Source organism: Hippoglossus stenolepis, chromosome 11, assembly GCF_022539355.2.
Source record: "Hippoglossus stenolepis isolate QCI-W04-F060 chromosome 11, HSTE1.2, whole genome shotgun sequence".
NCBI classification, from domain to species: Eukaryota; Metazoa; Chordata; class Actinopteri; order Pleuronectiformes; family Pleuronectidae; genus Hippoglossus; species Hippoglossus stenolepis.
The window spans coordinates 19,899,633-19,914,092 of record NC_061493.1 but is presented as its reverse complement, the minus strand read 5'-3'; the positions used below and the strand labels follow the sequence as shown (position 1 = coordinate 19,914,092).

The window sequence follows — 14,460 nt, the reverse complement described above, 5'->3', positions numbered from 1 at the left end:
CTGACTCCTGCTGCAACTAATAAATGAATATCTAATAAATGTACAGATAATGATTTGTTTTCCTCAACAATTACACACAACTTAGTTTAAGTTCTGCATTCTTTACTCTTAATTCTGAGCATTTGCTCTGGAGCACCAGAGAAGTGGGGCTTATGCTAAGAATTACTCTGAGATACTAGTTAATCCAGGTTGGATGGCAGCAGCCTGTCAAACTGCCTCCCCCCCACTCCTCTGTGTTCTGCTGAGCGGTCTCAGTGGACCGGCCCGGCTCTGGCACCAGATTCACCGTACCTCAGTCTGCACCATGTTGACCCTCCGCGAGCGCAGCTCCCTCACACAGTTGTAAATATCCACCACGCCCTCTCGCTCCGCCATGTCCAGCATGATGTCGATGACGATGAAGCAGCCTGTCCGACCGGCGCCGGCGCTGATGATCAACAAACACAGACGCTTCGGAGTAAGACAACTTAAGTTTGACTTCCTAAGTACAGCCTAGAAACTAATGTGATTTTAATAGTTATAATTTCACAGGGTTATTCATATAATTTGTAATAAAAAGCACATAAGAAGTTTTTCACTTGGAGATTTTACAGCTGCAGCCTTACTTGATCTACATTAACTGGTTAGACAGCGATCATTCCCAGTGCACACACTCACCTGCAGTGAACCACCATGGGTCCAGCATTGGTCAGGGTCTTGGACTTCACCCTCCGGATGAACCCCAGCAGCCCCGTGGCGTGATAGGGGACGCCGTGGTCCGGCCAGCCCGTGAAGTGGAACTGTCGAATCTCCCGGATCTCGTGAGCCCCTCTCTGAGGAACAGGGCGGTCGTGTTACAGGCGGTGGCAGAGATGTGGTGAGAAGACAGAGGTTACACAGTGTACACATGACGTGAGGGGGTCGTTTCAAGGCAAACACAGAGTTGGATTAAATACAAACACACACTTCATGGACAAAGCCAAGATGGGGTTTGAGCAGAGTTTCTATTATCTTACAGCAAACGAGTGACGTGGACTTGTGTCTTTACCCACATTGCACCTCTCGTTCCTAACCGGTCCTACCAGGGACACAGGCTGTTACATCTATTATTTGGACACTAAATCAAAGTTCCTAAAGTTTTTGGAAGTTGGGAATTAAGATTATTCTGAAAGTGGTTTCACAGAATAAACTTGTTGCTTTGGGGAATTACCAGTGGAAGTAAATTTTGCTAAACTTTTACATCAACAAAAAACTATAGCACATGACAATAAAGACAAAACTGAAAATGCATTATACATCTTTTAAAAAACACCAAACGTGGCAGCCTTAGTCATTTTATTTTGACCTTGATAAGCTGTTTGTAAAGTTTATCTAGAGCAGAACCTTTATCCGAGTGACATTATAGAAACTTTTAAAGATGACCCTCTTTTCAACCACTTAACGACCACACTCAGCCTCCTGACGAGCACATGACCCCGGCTCAGCTTTGTCAAAGGTCGAGAACTGAGCGCGAGGGCAGACGTCTGACGCCGTGAACGTTCGCTCGCTGTTAAAAGTGTCTCTTTGTGAAAAAGGTTAGAAACTTTACCTTCTCCACAGCAAAGGTCCTGATGACGTACTCCGACAACAGCTCGGTCTCTATCAGCGTCACCTTGATGTCCCTGTAGATCTCAGTGTCATCGGGCCAGTACTTGCAGCACTTCACCTGAGAGTGACAAAAAAGCCACATGCACACATTCTCTATGTTAACCGCAATGTATTTATGCAATTTATCTTGCTCTGCACACACACACACACATGAATGATTTGAGTGTCTGCAGCTTGCGAGGCCATTTTTTTCTCCCCTTTCGATAAAAGATAATTGTCACATAACGTTATCTCCCATTTGCCACCTGATATTTCACTTTCTCGAGCATTTCTTTCAAGTCAAGATGAGATTTGCTTCGTATTAGTTTCGGCCCGCGGTCAAGGATCTGCTGTAAATGAGAATCTTATATATCGACGGAGAGCTCATTCGCACATTATTGCTTTTTCATTTCTCACGTCGATAATGTGAAAATGAGTGTAAAGGTAGACTGTAAGAGAAACCTGCAACAAAGCAGATTAGACACAGAGGGGGTGTGAGATTTCTCCCCCTTAAAATTTTTTGACTACCAGTGCAGAGAAATAGGGCAAAACATAAAAAATAGAAAAAAGTGCACTAGGATTGGATGAGGGAGATATAACGACAATCTAATGACAATGTGAAATAATGAACCCTGAGCTGTTTAAAGCAGATTTCCCAGCAGGAATCTAAAACACCCCACTGAAAATATTACTTGTATTAGGTGTCATAAGAGTGCAAAATTACCCCACTCCCCTCTTGTCTCCCCCCCAGTCCAATTAAACTGTTGATACTGGGGGAGTCGGGCTTTAAATGAGACGGAGATCTTGGAGGTATATCAGAGAATGATAATTTTTGATGAGGGATACGCGCGACATCAGCCACAACTAGATTCAATTTTCATTTCTGGAGTCTCTGCGCTGATTAGGAATGAAATGAGATTTTTGGTTTGTGGAGTGACACAGACGGGGGGGGGGGCGGTGACGACTTTCAGGTCCCTCTCTCTCCGACACCCCCGATGACTAATCCCCGATGACAATCACAAATCCACCGTCCGCTTCCAGCCAGATTGAATTAGGCAAAAGCCATTACCTTATTAGATCGCTCTGAATCAGGAGCCTGGTTTCGGGGGAATTAGCCTTTGGGCTGAATTATGCCGGCGTATATATACAGATGTTCTTTTGCGTTGTGGATACTCTGAGAGCCTCTTGAACTCACCTGCTCTTTTGGATAAAATATACGGAAGCGAAGCACACGCAGCATCACCTCATCACACACACATCAGCTCACACACACACACATCAGCTCACACACACACCTTCCAAACCAAACCTCTCATACATCAAAGTGTGCCGAGCGCCGCCCCTGTGTGCGGGAACCAGCAGGTCGGAGCCCGTGTGTGCGTATCTGCGCGTGTGCCAGGATTTCCCAGAGTTCATCAGCAACTGTGCCGAGCAGATGGCCCACTGTGATATGGCGGAGCGGTTTTATGGGGCCCCTCTGTGGAGCCGCCACCACTGTGACCAACTGTGCCTACCGCCCGCCATTGGACAAGGATCATATAACAGACGGTTTGGGGGCCGGGGCCCGCCGAGGACGGCACCGCAGCTAAGCAGGTGTGGAGAAGGTGTGGGGCGGGCTGGGCTCAGCTACTGTAGAAGAACGGCCTAATGAGCTACCTAGAGATGGGCCCATGAATCATTATCAGCTCTGCTACGTTTAAGCCCCAACCCAAAAATGCACATCAGCGAAATCAAGGTGTGCGCTCGTGGTTTAAGGGGCTTTCGGGCGAGAGTGTGTTTAAAATTCTTAAGAGGAAATCCCCCCGGCGGTAAGAGCATTACACTGTATGTTAAAACCTTCATTTTCTCTTGATTATAACCTCACCGGGAGGAACTACACTGTGAGTTAAGTGGAACAAATTGCAACTGAAGTAGGGCGGTGGGATTTTTTTTTTTTCCTTCTATAGTCAGGCCACATGCTGGAGCGAGCGTAAAAAAAAAAAGAAAAAGTCAAGGCTCCACCATTAGTTTGATCATTATGAAGCGTCCACACCACTCAATAACACTCCCCCTTTTCTCCCAATGAGCACAACATTAAGAGATGTTTCTGCTCCGAGGAGCCTGGTAGGAGCTGGTGGCTACAGCCGAGTGTAATCTGCTGTTATAGAGCCACTCAGATGAAACAGTAGTCAGTCGCCTGGATGCCTCTCTGGTAATGAAGGCCATCAATCAGTTTCTTCTCTCTTCTCACTGATCAGATAGATGGAAAAAGAGCTGGCGGCATGCAAGACCCACGCCTCACTAAGCCCCACACACACACACACACACACACACACACACACACACACACACACACACACACACACACACACACACACACACACACACACACACACACACACACACACACACACACACACACACGGGCACTGATGTTCAAAGACACGCACATTAAAAAAAGATGGCTCCGTTTGCCTTGAGATACAATCAGACCGTCAGTCCACTGGGGGCAAGGTAATCTCATTTGAGATCTGCGGTTGTGATGAACACGTATTTAACACCCACCCTGCCCACTTCCACCAGGTTGGTCACCATGACGATGGCTGCCGTGTTCTCCTGCCAGACCATCCTCCAGAAGTCGAACACCGTCTCCTGCATGGGCCCTTTAAGAGACGGAGAGAGAGGAAGAGACATTGCGTTCACTGACATTGGAGAAGGATTGCACTCTGCTGAAGTCGAGCTATAAATCTGCACATTAAATTTCAGGATTCTTTACGTTCTTGGACGTTAGACGGCAACACAACTGGGATCCAAAAACATACAATATGTAATTTTGTCTCTAAACTAAACCCTCCTGTGTATTTAAGGGTTTTAAACGTGTTACAAAGGATGTTATCATCATCCAAATTATTATTATACAGGTTATTTACGAAAACAAAAATAGCAATAGGCTGAACACTAATTCTTCTTCCCAGTAACTCAGCACAAAAAGCGTAACGTGGACACTTTAATCTACTTTACCGTGACAACATTTTCTTTATCATGCCAATAAAGCTTCCTTTTCTGTTTACAGAGGCAGACTAACAGTCAGATCAGCTCACACATAATACAAACACAGGGGGATTTGGAGGTATTACGGCAACAATGCAGTTTACGGAGCAATTTCCCCTCCATTTCCACTCCTCGGATCGAGCAGCGAAAAACACGCCAAGTCAGATTTATTTATAGGGCTCTCCACAACTGATTCATCGCAAAGTGCTTACTCCACAGCAGAGAGCTTAAACACAGATGAAAATGAAAACAAGAGTACAAATTAATCACAAACGTGGAGGTGAGGTGAGAGCCGGAGCCTCTGTGTGTGTGTGTGTGTGTGTGTGTGTGTGTGTGTGTGTGTCTGTGGCAAAGCTCAGAGTAATTACCACCACACCTCATCTGCTCATCACCAACCTTTCCACCGAACCGAACCCAAACGCGTCAGGTGAACGTCAGAAGCACATGAGCAGAGGGCCACTCAATGCCTCCAATATTTAAAACTTCGCCGAGCAATAATTGTGGATTGATTGGAATTTAATTATTATTCTGGTTAATTAAAAATATTAATATTAGTTTTAATCAAGAACCAGGGGAGAGAGAGAGAGAGAGAGAAAAAAAATTGCTTCTGACAAATTAATTAGTAAATGCAAATCTCTGCAGTTGTGCATTCTCCTGTGTTGGTCCAGATTACCTGGAGACATGACAAATTATGCAGACACACACGGGGACACAAGCTCCAACGCAACACGGCACAGACGGAAACGATTAGTGTTTGGGTCCCTTGTCATTTCTGAATAAATGCACAAATTAATTCAAAAACCTTTTGGCCCCTGAGACAGGTCACGTCAACACACTCACTTTTATCTGTTTCACCATTTCTACAACTGCTCTTTACATTTAGTTTCTTAGCTTTCATTCCCAATTCAACACTTAAATCTACCTTTAAGAAAATGTGTCGCTCACTCACAAAGATTTTCCCCGTGAATAGTTGATTTTTCAGCCGTTTTTCGGGGGCATTTCTGTTTCTGTGAGATAGCGCAGAGGTTTGAGGTGGAGAGACAGCGAGAGGCGAGCGTCGAAATCGAACCAGACATGATGCGATCACAGTTTTTGTTGTGTGCCTTCACCACAAAGCCCCCGTTGTAAAAAGAATTTGCTACGGCACATTACTGAATCCTTACAACTCCAAACAGGGTTGGGTGCCTCACAAAGACTTCACGCGTCCACACACAGCGACTGTGGCACCAGACGAGTCCGCGGCCCCGGTCATCAGGAACAATACGGGGCTCGACATCCGACTCAAGGACATAATGTGACATTTGTTCAGAGGAATGTGATTATGAAAGATGTTGAATTTTAGAGAAACAGAAGTGTAGTTGTAATGTTATATCAAAACTACAATCAATGCCCGAAGTCGGCCCTGTGCGAGCTGATTGGCTCCAGCTCTTTCAAACGTGCTTCACAATCACCGGCTCATTTCAGCTCTGCGGCCGCTGACATCCAGTCATAATCATGCAGTCAACAGCCCGGACGTTAGAACCCGACACTCGTCACTGTAACTGTGCTGATTCGAGTACCGATCCAGTACCAGTGCATTTAAAAACCATCAATTTACACAACGGATTTTAACATATATTACATATATTTGAAATATCTGGCTAAAGCGACTTCTTCTTTGGAGCGGCGACGAAGAAGAAGTGATTTATCTTTGAAGAGCTGCTTGAAAACATTTCCTGTGGCCGATCAACCTGTTAATTGCATATTTATGTATATGTTTGATAACATGAAGACACCAGTTGCAGTGGCCTTTGCATCCTTCGCTATTGCCGCGTGTTTGTGCTCCTCGTTGGCACGCGTCCTCTGCAACAGGCTGATTTCCCTCAGGGCATCAATAAAGTGTCATCAACATTTTATTCACTTGACTGATCAAGCCATGTTTGATCTGCTCTCTGCAGTGCATAAACACTCTTCGACTGTCTCGCCTCTAATTGTGCTCAAGTCGAGCCTCGTGTGTGAGTTTAAATCACTTCTACTTCTCACCAACTCTGCAATTAAATTCAGGAGACTTTCGGCTGAAAGAAAGAAAAAAACTACTATCACGTTTCCACTGCTGCTGGCAGCCTGTTCGCGCACTTCTCTTTTTTGCAGAGCAGAATAGTTGTATTTTTCCAATTGGATCTCTAGTAATTTGGAACGAATCTCCTCAGCATCTTCGATTTGTTTTCCCTTCACTTCCTCTGCGTCGCATGTGCTGCTGGTTTGTCTCGATTTCTAACTGCAGGACCTCGAGCTCCAAATCCAGTCACTTCCATTCTCTCCCGTCACTACCCAACCTGATTGAGCCGCCCACGCTGCCGCCTCCTACACTCGTCCCCAAGGCAGGATGCACACTGCTGAGAAGTTTGGGAGAGGGAGACTGAGAAGCAGGACAGCTGGTGTGTAGGACTTCAGTAACACAATAACACTTGGCATTGTATTGTAAATCATCCAATGGGAGGCTCATGCCAGGCTTCAGTCGGCCAATTTACGCTTCCATATGCAGGCGGAGATGGAGAATAGGTGAGGAGGAGGTGCTGGGCAGCACTGAACCTGACGACACTGCAAAGGAAGTGAGAGTGGCTGCTGATGAATCTGTGGCTCAGAACAAAGACAGTTTGGCCACAAACTGTTTCATCGCTTCCAGAGTTCAGCTGGAACTTTTGGTGACAGAAGGAGGTCGATAATAATTTTAAGTTAAGTTTGGTCCCACTTAGAGTCAAATAGACGATAAATCATTGTATGCTTTGAGGTGTGGATACCATGTGATTGACAGCTAGTATCGTCCAATGGGTGTAGGTGCAAGTCAGGCTCCACCCCCTGCTTCTCGAAATATGGTTACGTCTACGACTCGAAGCTTTAAAACGACAGGTCACAAACCAGTAAGTGACATCCCAGTGGGTGGCCATGTTGGCAGTAATGGAAGCCCACTCAAAACAACAAACAATGCTACTCATTGTTTGTTCCAACTCCTGAAACAAGCGTCCTCTGTGTGTGGTCATGTAAATAATGACTTTCAGGAAGTAGTATAATGTTGTAATGGCGCCATAAAACTTACTGAGGACATAAGGGCTGGTTGGGTGAACAGAGTGTGCGACTTTGACATTGGAGACATCTGTTCACATCCAGTCTCCTGCCAACAGGCACAATTGATTTCTTTTAACTGTGATCGTGATCCTCTCCTCAACATCTCCAAGTTTTCTGACGACAGGGACCACGTAGGATGTTATGGAAGCCACTTGGAAAACACTGCTATTTAAACTGCAGCAGGCATTTGAAGATCTGCTTTCTAAAGTCTAACTTACACTTGATTTACAAAGACATTTTTGGGGTCTTTCATGCCTTTAGTGTCGGGATGGGCTGAGCATGACAGGGGAGAGATACAAGGGGAGATGTGCAGCAAAGGGGTTTGATTCTGACCTTTGGATTTACTTTACGTAATATTTGTAGATTTCTTTAGAAAAGTTAAAGAAAAAGTAATATGTTACTTACAAAGAGATACTAGAATGCCAAGGCCCAAAAGTTCCCTTATGAAACCACATTTAAATTCACTAGATCCAGATTTATATTTGAATCTGCACATCACACCCTCATGCACATCAGTCCCCTAAATACACCGGATGTCTTTAATCAAGATCAAGGAAATTGATATATCCCAATGTTAAAGAAAGGGAGAAATAAATTCCAGGATCTGCCCCCGTGATCCAGATCTGCCCCAAAATGCAATGGCTTCTTCTTTGACCCAGACTGCATCCTCCGAAAACATATGAAAACATGACTCCTCACAAATCAACACATGTAGAGACTAAAAACCTGCTTGAAACCAAGTCATTATCCATCTTTACACAGAGCCTTGCTGAGTGACTGCTTCCAGCGGCACAGTCTCAGGCTACTGGAGAGGAAATCGGTTGGAGAGCTCACTCGAGGAGCTACAAGGTGGGAGCAGCGTTTCCCGTGCGACGTGCCTGGAGCCTAGTTGAGGAAGTTTGGAGGAGGCACTTCACAGAGGAAGAACACCAGTAGGAGCCTCACTTCCAGCTGTCAGAGAGCTAATGCTGCTGCAGCCAAACGCTGCGTTTTGGGACCGGGCCTGTTCCTCCTTTAGCAGCGAGGAGTGTGACAGCTGCAGAATTCCCTCAGCCAGGTATACGCCGCGAAACTCTTGATGAACGTGCGTGCGTACACACTCCGCAGACAAACACTGGCTGTGTTCCCCTCTTGCCCATTAATATTACATGCGGCAGACTTTGGCATAATGTACACTCACTTATCATTGATTTGCTCCTTCTCCTTCTATCCGCCACCCCCCCCCTCCATCAGTCCCCGCTGGGGTTTGAGATGTTAACCTGTAAATAATAAAAGTTTGGCGCTGCTGGTGACATTTGCCACTTGAGGGGGAGGGAAGAGCGGAGAGGGCTGGAGGGGAAAGCTTGATGAAATTGAGCCCTTTCCTGCATCATGAATATTTTCCACATCACCAGGAGGATGCTGGGACTTATCGGAGCCGTTTGCACCCAGGCTTCGGCGTAATTCACGGTCTCCAGCGGGAAAAAAAGCTTGAGTCTGATCGGTATTCAAACAATCCGCAGGACATTAAAATGGACAGGAGGGGCGGACTGAGAGGGACAGGCGCCACGTGCACGCTCTCAATCTGCTAAGTAGGTGAGCTGCTGCTAGCGTCGGTGAATTACTCAGTTGTTGTATCGCTGCAGCAGGGAAAAAATAAAAAAAGTCCTGGATGAGAGAATGACCTACATAATGACGAGCAGAGCTTGGGTGATGAGGCTTTTATGGAGTGACAGCTGTTCTACCTGCCACCCTCACCTTGACAGAGCAAAGGGACTCGTCAATAAACCCCAAACTAATGAGTGTCATTGTAGTTTATAGCGTAAGAGAGCGCCGTCCCCCATGCCTGCCATATTAAGCACACCCTCAACCGCCAATTTATGACAAAGATTTTATTTTTTTTTAGCTTATCCAGCACTATTGTGGGTCTCATCATTTTCTGAGCCACCCGGTGGTCCCGGTGGACTTGGAGTGGAAAGTGTCACTCACTGAAAAACTTTACTGGGTGGAGGGAGGGAGGGGGGGCGGAGAGAGAGAGAGAACAGACTACTTCCTCATTTCCAGCAGCGGTGCCAATGCCCAGGTGCTCTTTTCAGGTGCTACGCTATGCAGTTTGTCTGACTGAGAGAGACAGGTCTGTGTCTGGCGCTCCTATCATCTCTGGCTGCTCTTTGCCTTGGTGTCAGCAGAGTGAGCCTTCCTTCCTGTCAGTCTGCCGGAGCTGATGATGAATTATAAAAGGGCCTGCTCTCCCAGAGAATACAGATGTTTGCACACACACACACACACACAACACACACACTCTCGTGCTGGATGGCTCGACACACTGAAAAGCCTTATCGCACTTGTGATACAGTCAATGGAAAATGAGGACTTATTATGCAAGCTGAATGAGGAAGCAGGGGCTAATTAACTTGAATGGAAACATGTTTGGCTTCTTGAGCTTTTCATCTCGGAGAGGGGCTTGTGTTCGCACCGTTTCTCCGACTGCTGATCTCCATATGCATATTTTTTAAATGAAATATAAGAATGCTCTTAATGACTGGAGGACAATTAGAAGAATCATAACAGTCCGGTTGAAATCCTTTTCAGGGGTGAATGTTAAATAGCCGTGTTGTACTGAGGACACAGTGGGCACTCGACAGACGGCTTCGTTTTTTGGAGCCTCTGCGGTCAGTTGAGAGCCGGCGCCGTGCGGACATACAGTGAGACGGAGGCAGTGAGCGGCCGCTGCCTGACTGGTACGCCATCTCCTTCTGATTTAAGAGCAAACAGAGGGTTGTTTTAATTGAGACACTGAGGAAGAGAAGCGACGCACTAATAAACAGGTAATTATGCAACTCCCAACTCCCAGCTCCGCCAAAGCAGATTGTGAATCCATTACGGCCTCTTCGCAAAAAAAACAAAACGCCCTTTTTTCTTCTTCTTCTTCTTCTTCTTCCCTTCACAGATTTTTTTCTTATCTTCACTTGAGTGGTACGCAGCATCCCCGTGCACGCAGACCTCTTGTGGGGGAGTAAAGCCCTCCACGCAAAATTCATAACAATTAACCATCAATCAGACTTAACCTCCGGGGTCGTGGTAAGTACTCCGGGCTCTGCGAATCTGCCTGCCAGATTAACACAGTGACAAAATGTGCCTGTACATGTCAGCTAATCCATTTATTTATTCAGCTTTCTCCCAGACTGTCTGATTAATCGCTCCCTCACCGCGGACGGGGAGAAAGAGCGAGGAGACGGAGAGAAAGCTGCTCTGCTCAGTGTTGCCTGCGTGAGTGTGTGTCGTCTGCATGTGTGTGTGTGTGTGTGTGTGTGTGTGTGTGTGTGTGTCCACTGAGCGGCAACAGATTCCCCGAACACACAGTTGACTGAGCATCAAAGAGTAGTTTGCAAGAGCGTATGTAAACAGCGATGTGGATGTTTAGAGAGAGATTCGAGAAACACCTGCACACATTCCCCCCCCCTCCCCTGAAACAGACACCCTTGTTCTAACCACCCACACATCCCAGGTCTGAGGGCCTCGCTAATTCTTTAAGAAAGTTTTATTCTTACCTTGAGTGGCGATGTAGTGGTTCGGCCTGTGGTAGCCCTGAAAAAAAAAAAGTAGAAGAAGAAGAAAAGGAACGTCAGATCACTTCCCTCCTACTCGTGAAAGATGATTCCTCTTAGAAAACACACCCTGACTTTGATATGTAGTTTTATCACAATAAAATTGAACACTTGCATACAAATTTTACATCCATCCATCCATCCTTCCATTATCTATCCAAGCCGACACTGGGCGAGAGGCGGGGTGCGTCCTGAACGGGTCGCCAACGCGTCGCAGGACCGACTTACAGACACTAACAAACCATTCACACCTACAGACAATTTCACTTATGTAAGTCATGTTGGCAAAGACAAAATTCAACCCAGTCTGAGTTTACAGATGTTTAGAGATCTTTTAAGAAAAGCACCTGTCACTATGTGGTGGTCAGTGTTGATTTTGCGTTGGTGGCTGCAAACAAATCAATGTATGGATACTGAGAAGTGTACAAGGATTTGAACCCTCTTGCTGAGAAGTGAAAGTACAAACCAGTGCCCCACATTGACATGATCACATTTAAACTGAATCCCAGTTAACAGTAGCTGCCGTCTCGGATAACTTCCTCTTTTTCTGCAGCCAAAATGAACTCACTGCTCAGGAATTGTTTGCTGCTCAAGAAACACCGTGAGTCACACAATGAGGCTAACCAGCTACTGTACTGTACACCCCCCCACCCCTTCACTTCTTTGTTTCAAGATCTGCCCGCGCGGCTGAGAGCCGGCTTGTGATGGATGCTGCTGCATGCAAGATGCACAAACACTCTCCATCACGCTCTCTATATGCGGCACACCTCTGGAATCAGCAGCCAAAGTGGTGATAATCCCCCCAGATACGACTAACAGCACTGATCTTCACAACAGGCCTCTAGTCTCTGGGATTACTCTAATCCCTTCAAGTTTTTATTTGTCCAATTCCTTGTCTTCTCTCCGGAGATATGAGGCAGGAAACAAAACATAAGGACTTAAAGGCTCTTCCCTCAGTCCTGCCTCCTCTTGATTGTCCCCCCCTCCCCCCACCCCTCTGCTCCAAACTCCCCACCCACCCCTGCTGCTCTGCTTATCTCACTCATATTCAATTTAACTTGGACCGTGATTAACGCTCCTGCAATGAAGGGAGGAAGACACAAAGGATATTTTCCCTCACTCTCTCCCTCTCTCTCATCCACGGGGCTCCTTCAGCTATTCAGCTGTCCTCCATTTTTAATGACTTCTTTATCTCTGGACTGAGTAGGAGATTTGTTTGTGCTTTCATGTATGTTCTGTCAAGTAGAGTGGAGGCCCAGTACGCCGTCGGATTAGAGAGGGAGAGACAGAAAGAGAGGGGGGGCCCTGACAGTGACTGTCAGGTGAGTAGAGCTTACTATAAATGAACTCGCAGCTTTTAATAAGCATGTTACATTAAGTGCATCAGTGTGTTTCTGCCCCACAAAGAGATAAATGCAGAAATGTCAATGTTGAAATTATTAATTGAGCAGGCTTTGTTTCCAGGGATGTGTAAATTACCAGAGGAATTGAGTATGTGCTCTGCTCTCCGTTTTTTTAAATTTTTTGTGCTGCATTGCTTATTACAATCATCATTTACATTAATTCTTTCCAGTAACAGTGGGGTGTTGAATGTCTAAAATATGCAGCATGGAGTGCTTTTGCCTGCGGGCATGAATTTGTATTTTCAGCCTGAATATCATTTCATTAGACGGCTCACTTCTGCAGTTCTGAGGCCAAACACATCACCTGGAAAATGCATTTAAATACTAATGATTTGCTTTGCCGAATGCATTTAGGAGAAAATAAAAAAGCAAGTGCTGTCTTTATAAGTTTCTGACCCAAAACGTAACATCCTTATAAATCTTAACCTGGAATCTCGACCATGATGAAGTGTGTAACCGCCCAGAGGGCCTGGACCTTCAGTTGCTTTGTGGTGATTTTAATTTTATGCAAAAAACAGTACAGCAAGTACAGCACCAACTAAACTTAACAGAACATTGTTGTGAGCGAATGGTGTCTAATAGATCTTATAATCAAATAAAGGTGTAAGATTAAAAAATTATATCTATTCTTCAATTGCACTTTTTATTTGTTCTGACTTTAGTTTAGTCAGAAAAGCCTATTAACCACTGCTGCAGGATGCTGTGTGCCTGACTTTGCATATTCCTCAATAAAATTGTGTTTAACCAAGCAGCAGGTCAGGGGGGGCCCACTGCTCAGTTCTGCCCCCGGGCTCCATGCTGGATTAATCCAGCACTGAGGATGGATGGCTGGATTCACAAAGTGGGAGACGGAGGTTTGAGTCCCAGGTGTTTTTTAGTTCGAGGCTATAAAAGAAGGTGGTTATGGTAAGAGAACGGTTGGGGTTTTGGTTAAATATTGACAAAGTCGACACTTCCCCTCAGGTTACATTGTTTGACCAAAACCGCAATCGATCAAAAGATGTAATTTAAAGTTTTGTGATATCTACGCAGCCGCAAACTAGTTAATGAACCTTTCAGCGACAGGGTTGAGGGACACCTGAGTCACGTGAGTTCTGTGCATCTTTAAAATGTCATCACATCGATACATCACTTCAGTTTAAAGAGCACAACCCCAGCAAAACTTCTCCTTCCTTATGTGCCCACAAACAGAGCTCTGCAGGCGACAGGACCATTAAAATATGTTTCCTTGCCTCCTCAATGCTTATGAAAATACTCAATCAGCTGCGCGGAAGAGAAACACACCCGGCCGGCTCTGCTTACTCGTACATGACTGGAAATAATCGGCAGTATAATAGAGTACAATAACAAACACTGTGGGAAATGTTCCACGTATAAGAGTTTATTGGGCAGGACAAGCTTTTAGATGGGTTAAAAAGCTTTCTGAAGAGCAAAAACATCATTACCCATCTGCCTGCATTTCTGCTAAGTACTTTTCCAATGAAGCTGGCAGAGCAGTGGAAATCCTTTTCAATCAGGGCCCTCTTTAATATGCGTATATTCTTATCTTATAATGGGGCCCTCTCTATTGTGAGAGTCGTCTCCGCAGCATCCCCATTCGCAGCATAATGGACCATAAACCGAATAGTGGGAAAGGTAAATAATTTAAGCCCCCTGCATTTACTGTGGCACACCTTGCATTATGAATTTATGTTTGAAGGCGTAACAAGAGATTACAAATTACCACATTA

General features: G+C 45.5%; 1 protein-coding gene across 10 annotated transcripts in view; it reads right to left on the bottom strand.

Annotated features, from left to right (window-relative positions):
• The window catches only part of LOC118118056 (receptor-type tyrosine-protein phosphatase mu), a 149,750-nt gene that overhangs the window by 9,384 nt on the left and 125,906 nt on the right, over positions 1–14,460 (bottom strand). For all 10 annotated transcript variants that reach the window (XM_035170861.2, XM_035170858.2, XM_035170864.2 and 7 more), the window contains 5 exons: positions 11,271–11,307; positions 4,150–4,247; positions 1,568–1,684; positions 658–812; positions 292–427 (listed from right to left, as the gene is read on the bottom strand). In XM_035170861.2, coding sequence (XP_035026752.1) covers positions 292–427; positions 658–812; positions 1,568–1,684; positions 4,150–4,247; positions 11,271–11,307 — 543 coding nt within the window. The remainder of the gene's footprint in view (positions 1–291; positions 428–657; positions 813–1,567; positions 1,685–4,149; positions 4,248–11,270; positions 11,308–14,460) is intronic.